The following is a 25,215-nucleotide window of genomic DNA, read 5'->3' on the forward strand; positions in this document are numbered from 1 at the left end:
CGTGATAAAATTTTGTTTAAGTATTGATTCTGACGATATAATTATATCGTTTTGTCGATTGGTGCTAATATGTGAACCCAAATAAGTCATGTCGTTCTGTCAAAATACGAACAAAATCACGTGGCACACATGTTCGGGAAAAAAACAAATTTATTGATTTCGACAAAATGTATTGAATCGATCGATTTTATCACCATAAAAAACCGGACCTATCAAATCTTCAGGTCAAGTAAGCGGACCATGTGAAAACGGGATAATGGTAGAAAGATGATGATAATTTTTAAATACAGACATACCTAAGGTCTAACAGAAAGCTCGGTGAGAACCCTGTGAAACTTTGACTACCCCAATTGGGATAGAGCTGTGAGCTTTTGATAATTAAATAAGGAAAATTATATAACAAACTTAATGATGAACATAAACAAAAAGCATCTTTAGTTTTTATTACGACTTTTTCTAGAATTTTCATTTGTTTACTAACAAGCTGGTTATGAAGTCAGCCGGTTTCACGTCATTATAGGAGATTAATTCTTTGTTTTTATACAAGTCAACGATAAATAGCACGACATAGCTCTCGCCGGTGATGAGGTACTCTCCTTCCATAAAGATTTTCCTTCGTTTAACCTTCTAATTTCATGGATAACATAAAATGATGACTGTTTTTATTACACCCAGACACAATTACATGGTTCATTCTGACCAAAATTAAAGATAATATACAGGGTGTTAGTGACGTCGTAACGAAAACTTTGAGGGATAATTGAGACCATGATTCTGAGATGATATGAAGTGGAATTTTCCGTCGCAAAAGTATAGAACAGCAATTAATAAAAAGAAAAACAAAAATTTTCATGAATTTTCTGACTGAAAATTCCACTTGATATCAACTCAGAATCATGGTCTGAATCATCACCCTCAGTATTCGTTACGGTGTCACTAACACCCCTACCTACTTGTATGGGTACAGTATGTAATTGTGCGGGGTGTAAGTGACATCGTAAGGAATACTGAGGGGGATGAGACAGCTGATTTTTCTGAGTTAATATCAAGTGGAATTTTTCATCGCAAAAGTATACGTATAATTGAAAATAATTTAAAAAAACTAAAGAAAAATCATGAATTTTGCGACGGAAAATTCCACTTGATATCAACTCAGAATCATGGTCTGAATCATCCCCCTCAGTATTCGTTACGATGTCACTAACACCCTGTATGCCTATATTGCCACCACATACCTAATTCTATACATAATATGACCCGAGGGTGTTTTTTGAGACAGATTTATTAAAGATTAAATGTTCCTTTAATTATAAATTATTTAATATTAATATTCGCACGTTGTATGGTAGAGTGATGGACTTTTATTGATATAATGGTGCTAATTCCTGTAAATACCAGCTAATTTTATTATAGGTTATATCTGTCATTTTCTTATCCGCCGAAAAGGAAAGGGACGGGTAATCGACAAGCATAAAATTTATGGAACACACGTCAATTTTAAGCACAAATCTAAAACAACCGTCTAAAAATTCGCCCGGGTTATTCATTTATTTACTCATTCTTCCTAAAATTAAGAGCTGTCAATCATCCGTCCCTTTCCTTTTCGGCGGATAAGAAAATGACAGGTATAACTTAAAGTAAAATTAAGAGATGTCTGCAGGAATCGGGGCCAATATATATTTAAGATCTTTTGTACCACTCTAGAGCGAATAAATTTCATTTCATTTCCGAATATCACGTGAGGAGTGAGGAGCTCCGTGGCGCAGCGGTAAACGCGCTCGGTACGCGATTGTTGAAGTTAAGCAACTTTCGCAAAGGCCAGTCATAGGATAGGTAACCACAAAAAAAAAGTTTTCATCTCGAACTCCTCCGTGCTTCGGAAGGCACGTTAAGCCGTTGGTCCCGGCTGCATTAGCAGTCGTTAATAACCACCAATCGGCACTGGGCCCGCGTGGTGGTTTAAGGCCCGATGTCCCTATCCATCCATAGGGAAGGCCCGTGCCCCAGCAGTGAGGACGTTAATGGGCTGGCGATGATGATGATGATCACGTAACAATTATTTATATTAAAGCTTCTGCTTACATTGTATTTTTGAATAATTATGTACCGGACTAATGCGAAAATAGGTAATTATCACGTATTTATGGGGAAGCCCCTCATTACGGCCGGGGTAGGCTGGACATCATTAGATCATTAAAAAAAAAGAAATAAATAAAAACTTACATCTCGGAAATATTTACAGAAACAGTCCTTCACACTAAAATTTTTTGTTTCAAACTTTAACGAATGGAATATTAATTTTATAATTTACACTTAATTGTTTCCACCTTTTGTCATTAATTATAAAAACAATAAGAACTTTACTGCTAAAACTTGTTTTTTATTAATTTTATTTTATAACCCGACGTAATTATAACATTTATCGTTATATAAATCAAAGTAAATCGCAATGATTTATAGATCGCGGGCGTTTGCGCCGAGTTCGCGCCAAGACTGACCGACTTCAACTCTGGCGCTGGTAGAAAATTAGAGATCATTGGCTCTATACTATTGTGCGGCTACTTTATTTGTTTATTTAAATATTTATCTTAAAGTTTACTAATGATTGAAATTGTTTATATACTTGAAGTAATCATACTTCTTGATTTCGAAGCTTGAAGTTTACCTCCTGTTTTTTAAATTATATCTTTCTTTATATATAATACCGGGAGTATTACAACACTAGAGAGTTACAAGTACCGTGCCGGCCTTTCAGATGGGAGTATGCTCTTTTATTGAAGATTTGAGGGTAATATCCGTCAGGAAATGCAGCAAGCGGCAATGCATTCCACAGTTTAGCATCGGTCACTAAATACGGCTGGCTTACGTTTAGTGGGTCCGAAACCGTAATACGAAAGACACTTAGTCGACGAACGCAATATCGAATTAATTCGTAAACGACAGTCTGTAGTTCGAATGGTTGCTTAATCGACGAACGGAATATCGAATAAAAAAAAAGTAAACCAACGAAAAAAGAAGAATACACTTTTTTCACTCTGTATTCTTCTTTTTTCGTTGGTTTACTTTTTACGTTCATAAATAAAAATCGATATTGCGTTCGTCGACTAAGTGTCTTTCGTATTACGGTTTCGGACCCTTAGTTTAGTTTTTTTTTTTTGTATTAAAATATAATAATATAGACTCGCGTCGTAATACAACCTCGCCTGATGGTAAGTAACGATGTGTTCTAGGGTGGATCACGCTTACTACCTAGCCAATATCTATTCACTTAATCTTAGTTATTTTATCTTTATCTAGAATATATACAGCAAGACCGTGTTAACTCAGTAAATAATGAAACTGAAATAAAATAAATTATAAAAGTAAGTAAAGTAAAAAAAAGCACTCTAAAAATTATGAAACAAGAAAAGGTAAATTCTTAAATTCTCGTAAATTCTCAAGTGCTAACAAAAAAACTAATGTAGCAAGAAATATCTTAACTTTAAATTAAATAGTAAAGTACCTATTACATATTAACTAGTGATGTTCCGAATAAAAAATAGTCATAAATCCTTACTACGACATACGATTACTCATAATTGCTCATACTTGCTGCAGTAGTATTAGGCGGATGAGACGTTCGTTATGTAAAAATTGACGATTCTAAGTGTAACTATGTTACATACTGAATAAAGATATTTTTGAATTTAGAAATTGAATTTTGAATTTGAATACATACAATAGCGGACAACACACAACCCTCTTTTTTGATTCGCCGCAGTCGGGTTGAAATGGGCAGCAAGTTGTCTTTATAAAGCAAAGCCTTAACCCTTTCTATGGAGAACCGTCTCGGATTTATGTATGTATGCATGGCAGTTAGTATGACGTACCTATAAGCATAGATTATTATGTTACTACATAACATAAACAGCTTATATACGTCCCACTACTGGGCTAAGACCTCCTTTCAATCAACTAGAGGGGGTATGGAGCATACTCCACCACGCTGCTCCACTGCGGGTTGGTGGAGGTGTTTTACGGCTAATAGCCAGGACCAACGGCTTAACATGCGGTGATTGAAACCTGCAAAGTCCTTACTAAACAACGCGATTCTCAGAAAGTTCTCACAAAGTGATTTCGACAATGTCCCCATCGGGAATCGAACCCGCACCTCAAGATCGTTAGGCTAACGCTTTAATCACTAGACTACGGGGGCTGTTTATGTTAGTAAGCGACCATTATACTTATAGAACATTTAAGTGATGATATTATAACTCTAATAGCAGTACCTGTGACTGAATTATAAATCAATGAATGAATGAACTAAGGGATTCTTCTGATATTATATAATCTTAGATTTTCTAATACTAATCATGATGGTAAGGTCGATGACATAATAAATAAGAACAAGCTCCGTGTGTGTTACATACATACATAAACTCACGCCTATTTCCCACCAGGGTAAGCAGAGACTATGGAATTCCATTTGCTTCGATCCTTAAACACTTCTTTTGCTTCCTCCACATTCATCAATCGCTTCATACACGCAGGCCGTTTCAGAGTAGATCGTACTAAACCCTTTCTAAGACATCTCCAATTTAGTCAATGTAAGTCCTTCTAGGTCGTCCTTTGCCAGCCCTACCATCAACTTTCGCTTTATATACGCTTTCGCAATTTTATTATCCGTGTGTGTTATGAAGAAAAAACATACAATAACTATTAACAAATATAGGGAAATATGTAACATATTTTTATTATTCTTTTTAATATAAAATTCATTTTTTTTAAATTCTTTGTAATACCTGTATTAAATAATTATTATTTTTTTTATTTGCCTCATTATTATTAATTTACTTAATTGTTTTGTTATTATTTTGTGTATTCTTCCTTTATAGTTGTTCAATTTATCAATGTAATATTGTAAATTAGTTTTTTACCCCCGACGCAAAAACGACGGGGTGTTACAAGTTTGACGTGTCTGTGTAAATGTGTATGTGTCTGTCTGTGGCATCGTAGCTCCCAAACGGATGATCCGATTTTAATGCAGTTTTTTTTTGTTTGAAATCTATATCAGTCGAGAGTGTTCTTAGCTATGTTTGGTGGAAATCGATTCAGGTCTTCAAGGTCATCAGGTCGTTGGTTAAGTGTGATAGAATGTTACACGCTCAGTTTGCTTACAAACATATGTGGGATAAGTTATTTTTTGCTTTTTATAGAGTTTAGCACTTTTTAACCTTTTTTTCCATAATAATTGAGTACTTTTTTGGTCGGGAGTTTTTTAAATTTTTAATTTAATTTTAGGCCCATAAGAATCTTGTTTGTAACGCAATGGTTTCTACTGTAATGTTGCAAATGTCTATATACATATAAATGAATACATATAAATATAAATAAATACATATAAATATGAGGAAATGAGGAGCTCGGTGGCGCAGCGGTAAACGCGCTCGGTCTGCGATTGTTGAAGTTAAGCAACTTTCGCAAAGGCCGGTCATATGATGAGTGACCACAAAAAAAAAAAGTTTTCATCTGGAGCTCCTCCGTGCTTCGGAAGGCACGTTAAGCCGTTGGTCCCGGCTGCATTAGCAGTCGTAATCCGCACTGGGCCCGCGTGATGGTTTAAGGCCCGATTTCCCTATCCATCTATAGGGAAGGCCCGTGCCGCAGCAGTGGGGACGTTAATGGGCTGACGATGATGATGATGACATATAAATATAAATAAATATTAACTAAGTAAGTAACATGACAACAAAAACAGACAGGGCTAATATACGCAACGTGATCGATCGATCGATTCGATAAATTTTGTCGAAATCGATAAGTTTCTGTTATCCCTAACATGCGTGCGGCGTGATTTTGTTTGTATTTTAACAGAACGACACGATTTATTTTTTAGCACCAATCGACAAAACGACATAATAACATTTAAGTCCTTGGAATGTTAGATATACCAATTTAATGGTAACACTCATGTAATATTTACGTCATCAAACTCATAAGTACCTTGTTTTGTTGTACCACGGTAAGTAAAATAGGTAATTGGTTAATTTATGAATATTTATTTGTTATTATTATGAGAACTATATTAACAGCCTCCGTGGTCTAGTGGTAAGAGCGTTAGGCTCACGATCTGGAGGTCCGGGTTCGATTCCCGATGGGGACATTGTCGAAATCACTTTGTGAGACTGTCCTTTGTTTGGTAAGGACTTTTCAGGCTTGAATCACCTGATTGTCCGAAAAAGTAAGTTGATTCCGTGCTTCGGAGGGCACGTAAAGCCGTTGGTCCCGGCTATTAGCCGTAAAAACACCTCCACCAACCCGCAGTGGAGCAGCGTGGTGGAGTATGTTCCATACCCTCTCCGGTTGATTGAGAGGAGGCCTGTGCCCAGCAGTGGGACGTATATAGGCTATTTATGTATTTGTTATTATGTTTGTCTAAATTGTCTTATATGCAATTATATCGATTTGGGATTGAATCCTGTAATGATACCATTTATTGTATAATGTAAATGTGAATAAATAAATAAATGAAAATGTTTATTTTTCGTAAGGACACAAGAAATATTCATAAAATAAAAATCCCACAAAACCGATTCCTCTGGGGGAGTGGAGTTCACTTAAAAATATTACGTAAGTATTAAAATAATATAATAATTATAATAATGTAATAAATTATATTATCATCTTCCTAGCATTATCCCGTTTTTCACAGAGTCCAATTACCTAACCTGAAGATTTGACAGGTCCGGTTTTTAACAAAAGCGACTGCCTGTCTGACCTTCCAACCCGCGAACGGAAAACCAGCCCGATACAAGTTAGGTCACATACCTCCGAAAATGCATTTCTCAGGAATGTGGGTTTCATTACGATGTTTTCCTTCACTGAGCACGTGATAATAATTTATGATCCAAACAAATTCGACATTCATTGGATTAGGCCTGTAATGGATTCGAACTTGCGACCTCAAAGTGAGAGGCAAGCATTCTACCAACTGGGCAATCACGGCTCAAAATAAAATATATTATGTATTAAATAAAAATATATTGTTATTGTTGTTGTGTTGTTCGTATCAACAGTGGCTGCAAGTTGTCTTAGATTACTTGTGGCTCTGCCCACCCCATTAGGGATTACGGGCGTGAGTTTATGTATGTATGTATGTATATTGTTCACGTGTCACTGATTTGACCTCACCAGTAAGTAGGTTAGGTACCTACATGATATAGAGGTACCTATAATTAGAAGCTTTAATTAGGTACGATTTACATTTCTAAATAGATACTTATCTATAGCACAATAATAGAGGGAATTAAACTTTTGACTTTTACTTTCAACAGCACAGTATATTTTGAAATAATACAGCACTCTCACAGTCTACAGACTCACAACTCACGTAACAAGGAACTCATAGAAAACTCACGTAAAAATCACTTTTGCGGTGTAGGTAGGTATTTATTCATCATGCTAACTATCCCAATTAGGAGTGTAGTCGTGAGAGCCGTAATTTTGTTTAATACTACATTGGAGATGTCGTTAGAAAAGGTTTAACACGATCTACTCTGAACCGGCGTGCGTGTATGAAGCGATTGATGAATGTGGAGGAAGCAAGAGAAGTGTGTCAGGATCGAAGCAAATGGAATTCTATAGTCTCTACTTACCCCGGTGGGAAATAGGCGTGAGTTTATGAATGTATGTTTCAAACTACATTTTAATAAAAAAATCGGCCTCCGTGGTCCAGTGGTTGAGCGTTGTGCACACGATCCGGAGGTCCCGGGTTCGAATCCCGGTGGGGACATATTACTAAAATCACTTTGTGATCAGTTTGGTTAGGATATTACAGGCTGATCACCTGATTGTCCAAAAAGTAAAAAGATCCGTGCTTCGGAAGGCACGTTAAGCCTTTGGTCCCGGTTATTACTTACTGATGTAAGTACGTAGTCGTTACATGAGTCAAGTCAGGGGCCTATGGCGGCTCAGTAATAACCCTGACACCAGGGTTGATGCGGTTGGTAATTCACCTCACAATCCACACGATAGAAGAAGAATAAAAAAAATATTATACATAGTCGCTAAAAACTAAAAAATAACTGCATGTAACGCCTACAGTAATGTTTAGAGCAATATCACAATTCACTAACAAACTGGATTACATAAAAGGAAGGAAATATTAGCCTACCCGACTTGAGTCACATTTAGGTAGATTCCTGACTGTGCTCGACTATTTTAGGGAATATTATTATGTCATTGTAGCCTGAATCACCTGATTGTGCCATTTTTGTTTTAGAATAGAATAGAATGGAAAAATTTTATTATAAAAGGACGCCACACACAAAAAAAGACAACAACATCATATTATTATCAAATTTCCACTAAAACAATTACAAAAAAGCAAGACGGTTGTTTGTCGAAATGACCATAAGGTGGTGGTGGACGTCCTGAGATAAAAGGGCCTCACTCAGCACAAGTCGCGGCGTGAACCACGACGCTGATATTATGTTTTGTATTCAAATCACGTTTGTTAAGGTGACGTAACATTTTATCGTGACTTATTTTGTGACTTTACCATAATTAACATTTTTTTACATCTTAATTTAATTTATATTATATTATAATCGATGATTGCTTTGTTAAACTTATTTTTTACAATTCTGTTATGCGAATAAATACTCATTCATAAATTAACATGATTTCGTACTTCGGAAGACAAAGAAAGCCATCGGCCCCGGATACTAGCCCAAATACGTACTGGCGCTAAAAAGTCACATCGAAGCAATTCATTTAAAAAGAAATATAGCTATTTGATATTTTGTTGACGCTCTTACTTTTATATGTGTGTAAAATATCAAATCGCTTATTAGACACCTGTCACCATGTGTCTTCATAGGGTATAACTTATTGTAATCTGTAGTCAACCGGACCCTGTCTAAAGTGCAAAGGAACTGATTACGAACAGAGGGTCCTGCGTCACGCGAGACCTTACCAAACAATGACCAATTGACACATATACTGCACGTTGCAGCCATCATTCATCGTTTGCTACATCATTTGTCAACCTGACGAAGTGAGTAGGTTATATACCTACTGACTTAGCTGTTATTTTTTACTACTTACATAACCTTACGATCTGCAGGACAGTACCGTTTTTACCATAAGAACACCCGGAACCTCAGGGACCCGGAAGACCGAAAATTTCTCCTACACATTTTATTCCCAAAACAAATTTACTCGACACAATTTTTTCGCAAAGAAAGTTACGGAAAGTTATGAAATAATTCCTAAGCTTAATGTAAGTATTTTGTATTTTTACGGTTAAAAAATAACCACGAAACTGGAAGCATAGGTACTAATGTCATTGATAAGATAACATATTAAATTATACAATTTGATTACACATAACAAATAAACAATGTAGAAAATTGATAAGTACTTAATATAATTCGCTTTGTTATTTCAACTTCACATTTGTACATATTATACGTACTTGCAATGCCTCCTCATCGACATAATGGTTTTTGACCAAAAATAATTACAAAATTAAAGATTTTATTTATTTTTTATAACTTTTAACATGACCATAATATAACCATAATTTTTGACATGTAATTATTCAAGTATTTTAATTTTTTTTGGCATTGTGTTTTGTCTTATTTGATTTTACTCTTCTTTTGATTTGTTTGTTAGTAATCTAACAAATTTGCACGCGGTTGTCAAAGCCAAATATGCATTATTTAATGTTACCACCTAAAATACCATATTAGTGCAATACATTTCATTGAATGATTGATTGATTGGTCATCCCCCTAGCGTTATCCGGTCACACGGTACATCGTACCTAACCTGAAGATTTGACAGGTCCGGTTATTCACAATAGTGCGCAGTGCCTACATGTATCAAATAGCAATTTTATTTTTATGGTGAATTGCTATGATGTAGACTTTTTAGACCCCCAGAACGCATTCAAGAACCCCCCAGAACGAACGATTTTTATTTGCTCCCAGTCTCAGTTTTTGTAGGTATGTGGGCGATTATTGTAGTCGGCATTGACCTCGTATATAAACTTATCTGTATTTGTTTGTTAAAGTGATTGGTGTCTTATATACAGGGTGTAACGGAATGGGGGTATCAAGCCGAAAGGGGATAAAACTATACCTTATAGATCTTCTCTGCAAAATTGAAGGTGAAGGTGCAAATCAGTTTCGTCGAAATTTGAAGATACGTCAGTTCGCGACATCAGCGACGAAATGGATTACCAAATTCTGTAAAAAAGCGTCCGCGGCGCTGTCACAAAGCCACGGCGTGTCAAGGTCGAATTTAGTCGCAATGAGCGTAATATTTTACAACCGATATTGGTGCTAATTCCTGTAAATACCATCTAATTTTATTTTAAGTTATATCTGTCATTCTTATCCGCCGAAAAGGAAAGGGACGGGTAATCGACAAGCATAAAATTTATGGAACACACGTCAATTTTAAGCACAAATCTAAACCAACCGTCTAAAAATTTTACATCCGTCAATAACCCGACACAGTTAAGTAGACAGCACGTCAAACGGATTGCATACCAGCGACGTACCTTTTGATTCGCCCGGGTTATTCATTCATTCACTCATTCTTCCTAAAATTAAGAGCTGTGAATCATCCGTCACTTTCCTTTTCGACGGATATGAAAATGACGGATATAACTTAAAATAAAATTAGGCGGTGTCTGCAGGAATCGGGGCCACCATAACGTTTTAATTTGAGGGAACGAACCTATATTACCTAGTACATTAAATCATGTACATACATATTAACAACACTAATCAAAGGTTTTTTTTAGAAAATAGTCCTTAGCGATTGTGCATTCGTTAAAGTACCTATGTCCGTGGTAGTCGTTCAAAAATGCAGCGTCTGGATTTCGCAATGCGCCTGAGTTGAATGACCAGCACGTTTCCTTATTAGAGACCCTTGAGAGGCCCTCATCCGGTACTGACCATTGGCATACTACATGCATACTTTCGCACATAAGTATACCTATAGATCATCCATTCATACGTTTATCATACATATCTTATTATGTAGTATGATCACGAGTACTAATATGTACACACTTTGAAACCATGTCACATTAACTTTTTTGACAAATTAAACCCTAAGTCTCATTAAATGTCAAATAGGTATGATAGTGCGACAGGGTTCTAAAGTGGGTACATGATATTGCTCATGACTGTATTTTATGTTAGTAGGTATTAGTTTTCTTTTTACAAGTATTTATTTTATACAAGAAGTTGCACCGTCCGCACCAAATTGTGATAAATGTTTTCTTGCCACTGGTTGCCTGGAAGACGCTGCTTCTTAGTAATAAGGCCACCAGATTGTACTGTATCGTTCGTCCATGTGTGTAAAATTTCTTTTGTATGTTGTGTAAATAGACAAAAAGAAAGGAAAACATGAAACAGTAGGAGTAGGGCCCTGTGCTGGGAGGTTTTCTGGCCACGTTATTCCCATAGCGATATAGCTCCCGATGTGGTAGGAGTTTTACAGATAGTAACATAATAAATGTACTTAATTTAATTTTTGACGTTCAAAAAGCGCTAACTAAAGCCAATTTTGAAGAATAAATATTTTTGTTTTTTTTTTGTGTGCAATAAAGCATATTTGTATTGTATCTTAATATTACTACACATACACAGACTTTCACGATCCCCAATGGAGTGAGCAGATCCGTTCTTAAATATATATTGTCAATGGAAAGGCCAAAATATACTAAAATGGTAATCCATGTTGTGATATGTATCACTAGACATAGAAAATGAAAAAAACAACATACTTAATCTTACGCTGATGTCATCTAAATTGGATAAATGAATAAAAAGTTATGGTAGAAAACGAAAAAAAAACTTTGTAAGTACGACTTTTTATGCCAAAGGCCTTTTGACGCTTTAGTTATTTTGTCTTTCTGGTGACGACATGTTGAATTAATCAGCAGTTGTACTTAATATATAGGGTGTTAGTGACATCGTAACGAATACTGAGAGGGATGATTCAGACCATGATTCTGAGTTAATATCAAGTGGAATTTTCCGTCGCAAAATTCATGTTATTTTTTAGTTTTTTTAAATTATTTTCAATTCTATACTTTTTCGATGGAAAATTCCACTTGATATTAACTCAGAATAATCAGCTGAATCATCCCTCTCAGTATTCGTTACGATGTCACTTACACCCCATACAAGTACATACAGTAGCACAAGTAGGTATGGGTGTTAGTGACACTGTAACGAATACTGAAGGGGATGATTCAGACCATGACTCTGAGTCGATATCAAGTGGAATTTCCTGTCGGAGAAGTCATGAAAATTTTAGAGCTTATTTAAATTATTTTCCGCTCCATACTTTTGCGACGGATAATTCCACTTGATATCAACTCAGAATCATGGCCTGAATCATCCCCCAAAGTTTTCGTTATGATGTCACTAACACCCTGTATTTATTTGCGCGCAAAATACGTAGTATGTAGAACGGATTATGGCGTTGACAGCGACTCCCCGAACGGCGATTCCCGCTACGGCGAATCCCTTTACGGCGAATGGCTTTACGTCGCGTGTCTCTACCGCACGTTCCCTTTATTATCCCTATAAGTATGAATTTGATTTCGAATTCATATTTGGATCATAAATGATTATCACGTGCTCAGCGGTGAAGGAAAACATCGTGAGGAAACTCACATTCCCGAAAAATTCATTTTAGGAGGTATGTGACCTAACCTGTATTGGAATGGTTTTCCCTTCGCGGGAAGGTCAGACAGGCAGTCGCTTCTATAAAAACGGGACCTGTCAAATCACAGGGTCCGCTTACTTAACCTTCAGGTTTCAGTGGAGCGGAAAAGCGGGATAATGCTAGGGAGATGATGAGAAGCATGGATTAAGAATATTTAGAAAGGTAACTCTCCGTCCCCCACCAATTCGAGTCGGGCGTCGAGCTAGATTTACCTCACCCCCTCTGGGTCTTACTTTAGTATCTCTCTCTCTATTTAAGAGCTGCGCTCTTGTCGGTGGAGTAACCGCCATTCCTCTCTTCTTCCCGCCAAAACCTTCACCTCCCGATACGACACGACCTGCACCTTCTCTTTTATTTGTTTCATAAATGTTATCCTAGGTCTACCCCTTCCTCTCTTCCCTTCAATTACTTTAGTATAAATGGCTGTAAATGGTAATGTACGCCGCGAAAGGGAAGGAAAAGCGCGCATGGACTGTCTGTCTCGCTTGCACTTACACTAAGGAGCATACAGTAAGAATGAAATTTTTGTATGAAGTGTCCATCGTGTGTTACAAGTACTAAGCAACTCACTTGGGGCGGTCGTCATCGGAGAGCACGTTGTTGTCATCGTTGGTGTTGTCGCCGTCGCTGAATCCCGACGCCGAGCTCTGATGATGCTCTGGGATCTGGAATCATAGAATACAATGGTTATTACCAACTTTATCATCATAAAATGATACATTTTAACCTCCTTGCTTTTTTTTGACGTGACTTATTGTAGATTTGCCGCAGATGGCATTAACTACTTGGCCGGACAAATGAGGAGCGCTGAAGGCTCTCACCCGGTACAACGTTTAAGACAACAGGCCTGAAGGTGCCCAGTTGGGCTTCCTTGCCTATTCAACAATGTCTATACATGTAGGAATGTTTCGTGATATTGCAATATGTTTTGTGGCAATGCAAGACGGAAGAGACGAGTCACAGGGACTGTAATCTGGAACCTGAAAGAGAGCAACAGTAGCTGACAGTAGTATTCATAGACGGAGGACAGGAGTCCTATTACGGCTTTGAAATAGACTACTCCGAGCGCCATCCCACTCGCGTCAGACAGAGTACTGAGGGCGGAAGGCAAGAGGGAAACCACTGCCCTTTTTTTCCCTAAAACAAGCATGGATAAAATACCGACAAGAGCGTGGCTCTTAAATTAGTGATGATGAATCATTATCATAAGTAGCCCGTAAACAAACTGCTTAAGCTTTTTATTACAATGACATTTAGATTTTTTCTTTTCTTTTTCATTTATTTATTTTGTGTTAAAAATAAATAGCGCACTTAATTAATTTTACGATGAATGTACCTCTGTCTTTCCAATTAGGAAAATAGTCGTATAAATATGTTATAATTACGACTGTTTCATTGCCTTTATCGAGCTTTCAGTCACTGCTAGCAAAACCAACCAAAACAACTTTAAAAAAATGAGTATAGTTTCCATGGGTGAAAATTGTCTTAGGTTAATTGTTCAAATTGTGGAAATTTTATAAAGGTAAAGATACCTACCTATTCGCTATAAGTACGTACCGGAACAAAAATAATGGAGTTACACACCATGTTGCTTTTTAAATTCATTTGAATTAAATCACCTTTAATTCAAAACTTGCATAATTTATTATAACAATAACGTGTGATTTGTGCTCTCTTACGAGGTAGAATGACTTATCTTGGCCTAATAAGTTATAATGAGAACATCAAATAACAGATTAAGTATTTACTCTTCTTATCAGTTACTCTTCTTAAATTATTCTGCACAATATTATAATTGTTGTACACTAGCAATGTTCTCGGGAATGTCCCCGTTGTAAAAACTCTTTAATAGGATGGACACTGGCTGGTTTTCTTTTTCAAATTGTTTTTCCTGAACTCAATCAATCAATCAATCAATAATACTTTATTGCACAACGACACATACAAAGGACGTAAACACACGAATAAAAACATAAGCACAATACGCAAGCGTGTCTTCTCACTTATGCATAGAGTGCGTGCCAGCGCTAACACCATCCTGATGGTAATTAGCGATAAGCCAGATTGTCCGCTTATGATGCACTGGGTACATGCACATATGCATGTGCCTAGTGCATCAGGCGGGCCTGGCAAATATTTAAATTAAATTTTGTTTTGTCACTACTAACATAGTTTTTTTAAGTTTTTGTAATACTAACAAATATGGGCATCTGTCTGAAATAAAATTATTATTTTTTTTACAATAGGCGACCTTATCATGGGAATATTCCCAAAGTGGGAACGGCACACCAATGCATGGGACTATGCACTATGGGACTACAACTACGGACTAGGCACATGGGACATGGGTGGAAGGAATAAAAAATAAATAGATTGAAAATAAAATAATAGTAATTGAAGAAACATCGCGAGGAGTGGAAATCTGTTATTCGAGTTCTACATCCCAACAGGGGATAAAAGGATTAAGAGAAGAAGTATTGAGGAAGGTGAAGCCTCTTCACTTCGCTCAGCACTGGGTCTTCTCTCGTGTGGGTCGTGAGGTGGATTACCAACCTCATCAACCCTGGTGTCAGGGTTAGTATTCAACCTCCAAAGGCCCCTGATATGACTCACTGGGTCAAATTCAAATTCAAATATATCTTTATTCAGAAGGTAACATAGTTACACTTTGAATCGTCAATTTTTACATAACGAACGTCTCATCCGCCTAAAACTACTGCAGCTTCTCACAACCTGTTTAGCCGGGGAAAAGAAGCTGCAAGGAAAACTTCGGCACAGGGCCCTAGACGTTCTTTAAAAAAATAAAAATAAACATAAAATATTGGTATACAATTGAGTAATTTAGCTGCCTAATATCAGTTCTCAGACAGTTAATCCCATGCATTCATATCTTCTAAATAATCACTAACTTTATAATAACCTTTTTTGTAAAGTTTTTGTTTAACTACGTTGTTGAATAGTTCAGATTTACCTGTGTAAGAGGAATGCAGTCGCTGCGCTGAGCAGGACGCATGGTGCACTATGGTGCAACTGTGACACTAAACTAATTAGTGCGGGCGTTAATTGATCTAAGTGATCTTATGTCTACGTCGAGTCTAGGATAGGGCTGACTATTGGAAGATACTTTTCATAAACACTTCTTCTTCTATCGTATGGGTTGTGAGGTGGACTACCAACCTCAGCAACCCAACAGGGTTATTATTGAGCCGCCAAAGGCCCCTGACATGATTCATGTAACAATTACTCACTTACATCAGTAAGTAGTAACCGGGACCAACGGCTTAACGTGCCTTCCGAAGCACGGATCATCTTACTTTCGGACAATCAGGTGATCAGTCTGTAATGTCCAAACCAAACTGGGGATCATGTGATACTTAGAACATAAAACCTACTTACCATCTGTTAACAAAACCATGAATCCTGTGCGAATAAATGATTTGATGTGATTACCTACCACTACTACTACTGGAGTACTAGTGGTCAGTTATTGTTAACAAAACTGGTTTGCTAATTTCATCAAAGTTAATTGTAGCCCTATTTAGGTACGTATTTCGGGGATTTCCTTTTTCATACAATGTAAGAGAAAGTTGAGCGCGCTCTAGCGTAGTTTAAAGGTACTACATGACGCTACACGAACGAATATGACCCAAGGGTCACTTGAGTCTGTGCGCATGATAAATTGAATCTACGGACGAAATTGCGGAGTTGTCCTACCAGCAACGTAGATGGCGTTGTTTTCCTTGGAAATAGACGAATAAAACTGCAACTCGAGAAGTAGGGAATGTTAGGTTGGTTTGGACACGTAGAGCGGATGAAAGATAATAGAATTGCAAAAGCGGTATAAAAAGCGAAAGTTGATGGTAGGGCTGGCAGAGGAATACCTAGAAGGACTTACATTAACCAAATTGGAGAAGTCGTTAGAAAAGATTTAATACGATCTACTCTGAACCGGCGTGCGTGTATGAAGCGATTGATGAATGTGGAGGAAGCAAGAGAAGTGTGTCAAGATCGAAGCAAATGGAATTCTATAGTCTCTGCTTACCTCGGTGGGAAAAAGGCGAGAGTTTATGTATGTATGTAAAACTGCAACTCAAGTCTATGGTCACCATCGACGTAAGCAAATAAAGCGATATAAGGCGAGGATATTATTAGCATACTACGCATAGAACGGTAACTCTTCGCCCCGCACCAATTCGTATCGTGCGCAAACCTCACCCCTTCTAGGTCTTAAAACTATCTATCTATGTATCTACTCAGCCTGTATCCACCCATTGCTGGGTTTAGACCTCCTCTCTTTCACGCCACCCTTTCCTTGTCTTCATTTTTCCTTTTTTTTAAAACATAAGAACAACATGACATATCCATTACGCCTGGAGCATGCAACATTCTAAGTTTTTTTTCACCCCTACAAACAGTACGTACTTAAACTTAATTAGGTACCTAATATGATCACACACATAATTTAATAAGTCACGTACAATTTTTTTCACACAGTTGCCTTGTTTGAGTGGTAAACAAACATTTTCCTGGTCACGAGTTCAAATTTTAGAGGTCGTTCACATTGACAAGCGGACGCGAGAGCGGGGAATGAAAATGCTACTAAAATCTGTTTGCTGGTACTAGAAAAAATATGCATTAGACTGCATGCCCGACAAGTCGTAAAAAGCCAGGGATCAAGAGGGTAAAGGACTATTAGGGCTCTATTTCACTAGGATACCATATCATATAATGTTTTTCTTAAAAAAAAAGCTCAATTTCTTATAATTAGTAATTTTATTCCGAGTAAAAATTGAGACTACTTTTTATCTGGATTGTAACTAATGCTGTCGTTGACCAACTGACGCCATAACTGCGCGTACGGGTGATAAGGACAGAGATAATAATCTCTGGCTATCGCAATGTAACTCAGTAACGGTCCGCTTGTTTACGTTTTTTATCTCGTCTGGTTGGCCTTACTTTAGCTTCATTTTAACTAGCTAGCTTGATTTGATTTTTCAAAAAGACGCTCACGTGATTACCGCTATAAAGCGTCTCCTATTTTCACATACCATAACATAAGCTCACGACTATATCCCAATTGAGGTAGTCAGAAGTTGATTCAACTGTGTTGGTGAAAACCGCTCTATGCTAAGCTGTACAGTCATGAACAATATCATGTACCCACTTAGAACCCTGTCGCACTATCATATTTCACATTTAATGAGACTTACTTAGTTTGATTTGTCAAAAAAGTTAATGTGATGGTTTCAAAGTGTATTACATATTAGTACTCATGACCGTACGTCCTGCGTACCTAATAAACCTGCAAACGTAATTAATAGAGTCGCGCGAACACATTCGCAGTGCGAATTCCGCACTGAAACGAATACGCTCACGCTTCCGCGTCCGCGCATTCATTGTATACAACTTTGTGTAAGTGGACAGAAAGTTTGTATTGTATGTTGTATTAGTGCTGTGTACACATTAACGTCACTATCATATGACTCAAATCTAACATTGATAATATCTTTTATCAGAAAAAAAAGATAAGCCAGCGTAACGAATGCTAATCCGGAAATATAGGTATAGATATTAATGGAAGTTTATTCCGTGGTAATAACAAGTAAGATTGCTAATAAAAAAGAATTAATAAGTACTTCAACATCGAGTATTTCTTTTCTATGGGTGCATCGTTAAGAAACGACGATTGGGGGGGGAGGGATGCCACATCGAAGCTTCTCTTAAAAAAGCAATACTTATTGCAATTTGACATTTGCACATATAAAAGTAAATGTGGGTCGTTCTTCTTTTTTATCGACAATAAAAAGTCATTTTCTCGTTATATCGGATTTAACATCTTTCATTATAACGGCAATAAATATTTAAAAAAACATCATATAGAGATGTGTCTGTAGAGGAGTATTTAGTGTTTCTCTTTATCTTGGTAATAATACTGTTCCTTGCAGGCGCATTGCAAAATATATTGTGACAGAGTGGCCCTTTTCATCGGAGACAGCATTTCGATTTACCACTCTGTCACAGAATTTTGTGAAAAACAACCAAGCTACGTTAATCACTAATCGAGAAACCGATTAGTATTTCGCTAGTATTTTAAGTATAATAAGATAACTATATTTTTGGACAATGGAAAGATTAAATAAAATTCTAAAACATATAACATAGCAGAGCGAAGGACAGATCATTGTCGATAAAAAAGAAGAACGACCCATGTACAACGCAAACAAATCTCAAATATCAATATTGCTTTTTTAGATGAATCGATTTGATATGGCCTTTTTAACACTTCCGAAAAAAATACTACTTATTATACACTTCTCATCAAAAAAATCGAAACACCTTGCAAGTTTACGTTTTGTCAGGATTATCAGAAAAATGTGTACATTTAGGAATAAATGTTAAATGTCGTTTAATAGTGAGTAATATGAGCTTATCAAATCTTAATGTTAATGTTCTAAATTTAAATGAATTTTTCATAGGTTTCGTATTTTGTTAAATGAGTCATTTTTATTCCGTATGGAGTATAAAGGAAATGGATAAAACAACACACGTAAATGAAAAAAAAAGCTAAAAAACGTTTATTTAATAACTTGTATTCCCTCCCCGAGCTCTAATTACTGCTTCCATACGGTTCTTCATCGATCGGATGAGAGTCACGATCACATGCTGTGGTATATTGTCCCATTCCTCTTGGATTGCATCTTGCAGCTGGCTAAGTGTTTCTGGGGCAGGATCTCTTGCTCGAATTCGTCTCTTTAATTCATCCCACAGATGTTCAATGGGATTCATGTCCGGGCTTCTTGCTGGCCATTCCATAATAGAGATATCGACTTCGTTAAGATAATCTCGTACGACGCCCGCGGTGTGAGCCCTAGCATTGTCGTGCATGAATATGAAGCCGTTGCCAATAAAATGTGCATAGGGCATCACATGAGGCTCGAGACACTCTTCGACGTACCGATGACAGTTTAGTGCAGGCAGACGTGGCCCAGACACGAAAGCAAGCTCTGTCTTACCGTCGGCGCTGATTCCTCCCCAAACCGTCCACGAACCGCCACCATAGCTGACCTTTTCTTCAATGCAGCATTGTGCATAGCGTTCTCCGTCTCTTCTGTAGACCTTGTTCCTTCCGTCGTTACCATACAGCATAATTTTACACTCATCAGAAAAGAGAACTTTGCTCCACTGTAGGTATGACCAATTTAGGTGCTCACGTGCAAAGTTAAGGCGCGCTCTTCGATGGTCTGCAGTTAATTTCGGCCCATTTGCTGGCTTATGCGGTACCAGTCCACGATCCTTCAACCTTCTTCTAATTGTAGAGTCACTTACAGCCACCCTTCGTACAACACGAAGCCGCTGCTGCAGTTGAAAAGCGTTAAGGCGTCGATTTCTTAAAGAAGTTGTTACAATAAATCGATCATCTCGCTCAGAAGTGACCCGATTCCTGCCAGATCCTGAACGGCGCGTGAACAAACCAGTCTCCCGATAACGTTTATAGACTCTATGAACAGATGACAGGCTTAGATGCAGGCTTGCAGCCACAACACGCTGACTAAGGCCAGAATCCAGCAATGCCACAACTTGGGCGGCTTCTGTGGGCGAAGTATCCATACGTTTTAGAAAAAAAACCTTTTTTCAGACGTCCCAAAGTCACAGTATTGAAATAAAAAACAAAAAGTTTAAGGATAGGCGCCAATTTTTAGTTTTTAAACGCTAAATGTACTCCAACCCTAAACACACATTTGTCTCAAAACAGTGATTCATTTCGTTTATAAGATAAACAAATGAAATTCTAATTTTGAATTTAGAATTTTCGCTTATTACTGTAATGGCCAAACTGCCAGCTATACATTTATGTATTTTTTTTCATCGTATGAATTCTTTTTTGTGTTAAATTCGGACAGAAACAATGAAAACGGAAGTGTTTCGATTTTTTTGATGAGAAGTGTATATATATTTTTTTTGTGGTTAATTAAAATGATCGGTGGTTACCCAATGGTGAAGATTGAACAAAATTTATTGAAGAAAAGTACAATTTGTTAGTATTAAGTTACAATTTAGGTTTTAAATTTGCGAGACAAGGAATGAACGTAAGAACCAGACAGACACAAAAACCCTACGTACATTTTAAATTTTATGTTATTGTTTTTAATAAACCTACTTATATAAAATATTTTTAAAATTTTACAAGAGGTAAACTCTAGTGTGAAGAAGATAAAGTTAACATTTACAGGACGAGGAATTTTGGGGGCCATAAGCTGTTTAGCTTACCCCCATCCATAGTATATACCCCAAAGGGGTAGGCAGAGGTGCATAGTATTATACACCCACACCTTGCAAACTATGTTACGTACGTGAGTGTGTGCGTTTGTTGTGTTGCTTAGTGTGAAGAGAAAATTAATATTTAGGGGACGGGGTATTTTGGGGGCGGTAAGCTCTTCAGCTTACCGGACACGTTGTAAAAATTGCCGTATATACGTATTAGCTGATCAGGTGATTTCCGGGTTAAAAACTACCCTATGTTCGTCCATAGGTCTCAAACTATCTCAAGGTAATATATAGTTACTTTCGCATTTGTAATATTAGTGTGGATTTATGGTTTTTGTATTATAAATGTTGTTGAGAGCCGTGGTGGCCCAGTTGATAGAACGCTGGTCTCCCACTTTGAGGTCGCAGGTTTGAATCCAGAACAGGCCTAAACCAATGATTGTTGAATTTGTTTTCGAATTCATGTTTGGATCACAAATGATTATCACGTGCTCAGCGGTGAAGGAAAATATCGTGAGGAAACCTGCATTCCGAAGGTATGCGGCTTAACCTATAAGTATTGGGCAGGTTTTTCCTTCGCGGGTTGGAAGGTCAGACAGGCAGTCGCTTCTGTAAAAAACCGGACCTGTCAAATCTTCAGGTTAGATAAGCGGACCCTGTGAAGAACGGGATAATGCTAGGGAGATGATGATGTGTTATGAATGTTTCAAGAATGTTTTCAAGGATGTTTTTTATTCGGTTAATTAATTATACATACATGATAGGTACGTCCAATAAAAAAGCGAACTACTTATATTAATATACAAATACACAAAGCAATAGCAATATTTAATATTTAATTATGGGTTTATCTGAACCAACGACCTTTCGCGGTTATAATAACATGATATGTGATTTGTAAATAGTTTTTTTTTTGTAATATTTGATTATAATTAAAACACATAATAACGTGTCATATCCCTGATGTGTTAACTATTTTTTTCCATAATTGGAGGTTTCTGTTAGGTATATTATACACTAGCGGCCGCGCGCGACTTCGTCCGCGTGGATTTCGGTTTCCGCGGTAAGAATTTCCGAGTTTTTTTTAATTGTTAAGCCGGTGTGTTATTCTGATACATTATTGTAAAGTTTCATTAAAATCCATTCTTTTTTGCGTGAAAGAGTAACAAACATCCAAACATCCATACTCAAAAACTTTCACATTTATAATATAAGTAAGATTTAAAAAAAAAAAACAACGACGCGCTGTCGTGTTGTCTAGCGTATTTATGATTTTTCAGGTAATTTGTAGTGTGTGTAGATGTAGATGTTGTTTGTTTGTAGATGTCCAAAGAATACGTTGTATACTATCTATCTACTCTGAACCGGCGTATGAAACGATTGTGAATGTGAAGGGAGCAAGACAAGTGTGTCAGGATCGAAGCAAATAGAATTCCATAGTCTTTGCTTACCCCGGTGGGAAATAGGATACCGACACCAACCCCATTTCTCTCATTCAGCGCTTATCGCTATCGACTCGCTAGGGTCGATTAATTCTTTCAAATATTTTCCTCTCAGACGGCGCCTTGAGCCGAGGTTCGCGCCCAACTGGGCACCCTCAGGCCTGTTGTCTTAAAGTTTGTACTGGGTGAACTCCCTCAGCGCTCCCCATTTGTCCGGCCAAGTAGTTAATGCCATTTGCGGCATATTTACAACAAGTCACGTCAAAAAAAAGATGGGAAATAGGCAAAAAAAGGTGAGTTTATGTATGTTTGTTTTGGAGTACAAATACTAAAAACACTCCAAGTTTGTTTTTGTCAGACTACCCCGATGGCTATTATGGGCGTGAAGAAGTGTATCTTCTCTCGAGAGAAGCCAAAACATCGTAGTATCATAAAGTTGATGTTTACATTGTAGAGATCATTAATACTTGTGTTTGTGTAAAAAACAATTGAATTGCTCAATTTGTTTATTGCACATGTATTCAGAGGTGTGAAAAAATATGTCGTCAAAGTAAACGTACTGGTTGATGTACACACGAATAAGTTAGGTAGGTATCCTCGTTTTATATGTACCAACTCCAAGGACAGCAGAAGTAATGTTGACGAATGATGATGATGACATGTTTATAGGTAGGTAATCATAAATAAAAAGAATAGGTCTAACACTACTACTTATATAAAAACAACGAACTGAAAAGTATAAGAAAACAGCAAAACAGTTTTTACCATAACTGTACTATAACGTCAACACTCGCTCGACGTTGAGGGAAAATAAGGCCAGTCACCGTAAAGAGACTCGCCGTAGCGCGGGTCGCCGTTCGGAAAGTCGCTGTCAACGCTACAATTCATGCTATGTACGCATGTAATTGGCAAGCATATATACCAAAGCTTTCTATTTATAATGCTTTCTGTTTTAAAGTTTCGTATGAGTACTTACATAAATAAATAAGTTTATGGCCCCGAAACTTAACATTGACCTTACAAGCTTTCTAGGTACATCATCATCACTAATTTAAGAGCTACACTCTTGTCGGTTTAGCATTCTCCATGCTACTTTTTAAGAAAAAATAGGGCAGTGGTTTCCCCTCTTGCCCTCTGCCCTTGTAGGTTAAGAAGTCAATTTCCTTTTTTTTGACAAATGGGGAGCGCTGAAGGCTCTCACCCGGTACAATGAGGGTGACCATTTTGGCGCGAACCTCGTCTCAGGGCGTCGTCTGAGGGAATCGTATTTGAAATAATTAATCGACCCAAGTGGGTCGATAGCGGTAATAGAACCTACCAAAAACCTAAACGATCTGTCAAGTTTTCATAAGAAGCGAACTCTGATCAGGCCTACCTACTCATTGTTGCATTTAACGGCCTCCGTGGTCCAGTGGTTGAGCGTTAGGCTCACGATCCGGAGGTTCCGGTTACCAATCCCAATGGGGACATAGTTATCGCAAAAATCATTTTGTAATCCCCAGTTTGGCTAGGACATTGCAGGCTGATTATCCGATTGTGCGAAAGTAAGATTGTGCTTCGTCCCGATGTAAGAACATAGTATTACGTGAGTCATGTCAAGTGCCTTCACATTACCAATGACATCGAATGTTGCAAAGGTTTTCACGATGTACAGATGCCTCTAGAAAGTGACTGACAAGAAGAAGACATATCACCATATAAGCTCACGATTATATCCGAATTGGGATAGTTAGAGGTACATCCATCGCAAGCTGAACTAAGTACCTACACCTCATAGAGCTTTCTGTTAGACCAATGTGATAGGTTGGTGAGGCGTATCGCCGTCTATAATGGTCGAGCCAATTGTAAAAACTGCATATGAGATAAATTAATAATTTCATTTTAATTTAAAGAAGCAAGCCGATGAACTACAGAACCGCAGTGACTAATAGAAGAAGAAGACAGCCAATATTGCTGTTCTTGTTTATTGTAAGGAAGAACCTTACCTTGGAGTCCAAGAAGTTGTTGATAGAGCCAGAGCTGTCACTACTCCTACACCCAATACTGTCGTCACTGTTACACAGTCCTTCACCTCTGCTACCACTGCTGCTACTCTTGCTGTCCGAGTCAGACTCAATCCACAACGGGGAACGGTACTTGAACTTATGTGCGTAAGCATTAAACTTGGATTCGTTCATTTTAAAAATTTGAATTTGGATTTTTCGCGGGAATTTCTAAAATGTTTTGAGTAGTTTTTAAATTTAGAATCGATTAAAACTTGAACTTCGTTTAAAATTAGTCTCTTTTCTTTTGTAAAAAATAAATTATAATTTTAGAATTGATTAAAAATGAGTCAGAATTCGGCCTTTACAAAGTTTACAGTGACTTACTTTGAATCCTACACCGCAAACACTGTTTTTTTGTTGTTTTATGTATTTGTTTTGCTTTTTACTGTTTTTTTTTTTGCTGTTATGTTTCTGTTTTAACTATACGTGGGAACAATAATTATTCTTCGATACTTTTTTGCTATTTTCGTCAACTCCATCAATGAGGTTGTATAGTTACAGGTTAGCAAGGAACTGAGACTAGATTTAAGATCACGGGCAGATTCAACTGATTGAATGTAGGCAAATAGGACGGGGACTCGGGGACGTTACGATTGAGACACCAATATAGCACCGTGAGAAGGTTAGGTAGGTTACTAGGTATTAGAAATAGGAATGTTTTATTGCGACCATGTGTATGTACAAAATGTGGTGTTATTATAGTATCAATATGAACCCGGTAAGGGCAT

The 25,215-nt window shown here is 37.3% G+C and overlaps 1 protein-coding gene and 1 long non-coding RNA gene across 8 annotated transcripts in view; both read right to left on the reverse strand.

Moving 5' to 3' along the window:
- LOC126370901 (uncharacterized) overlaps positions 1 to 25,215 on the reverse strand; it is a 309,102-nt gene that overhangs the window by 184,769 nt on the left and 99,118 nt on the right. The window lies entirely within an intron of this gene.
- Positions 1 to 25,215, reverse strand: part of LOC126370845 (myogenesis-regulating glycosidase) — a 57,391-nt gene that overhangs the window by 10,000 nt on the left and 22,176 nt on the right. For 6 of the 7 annotated variants that reach the window (XM_050015920.1, XM_050015924.1, XM_050015921.1 and 3 more), the window contains one exon: positions 13,306 to 13,400. In XM_050015920.1, the coding sequence (XP_049871877.1) occupies positions 13,306 to 13,400 (95 nt within the window). Of the gene's footprint in view, positions 1 to 13,305; positions 13,401 to 15,706; positions 15,763 to 25,215 lie in introns of those variants that run through there. The other variant, XM_050015926.1, reaches the window with a different exon arrangement.

The sequence above is a fragment of the Pectinophora gossypiella genome, chromosome 11, assembly GCF_024362695.1.
Source record: "Pectinophora gossypiella chromosome 11, ilPecGoss1.1, whole genome shotgun sequence".
Classification (NCBI taxonomy): domain Eukaryota; kingdom Metazoa; phylum Arthropoda; class Insecta; order Lepidoptera; family Gelechiidae; genus Pectinophora; species Pectinophora gossypiella.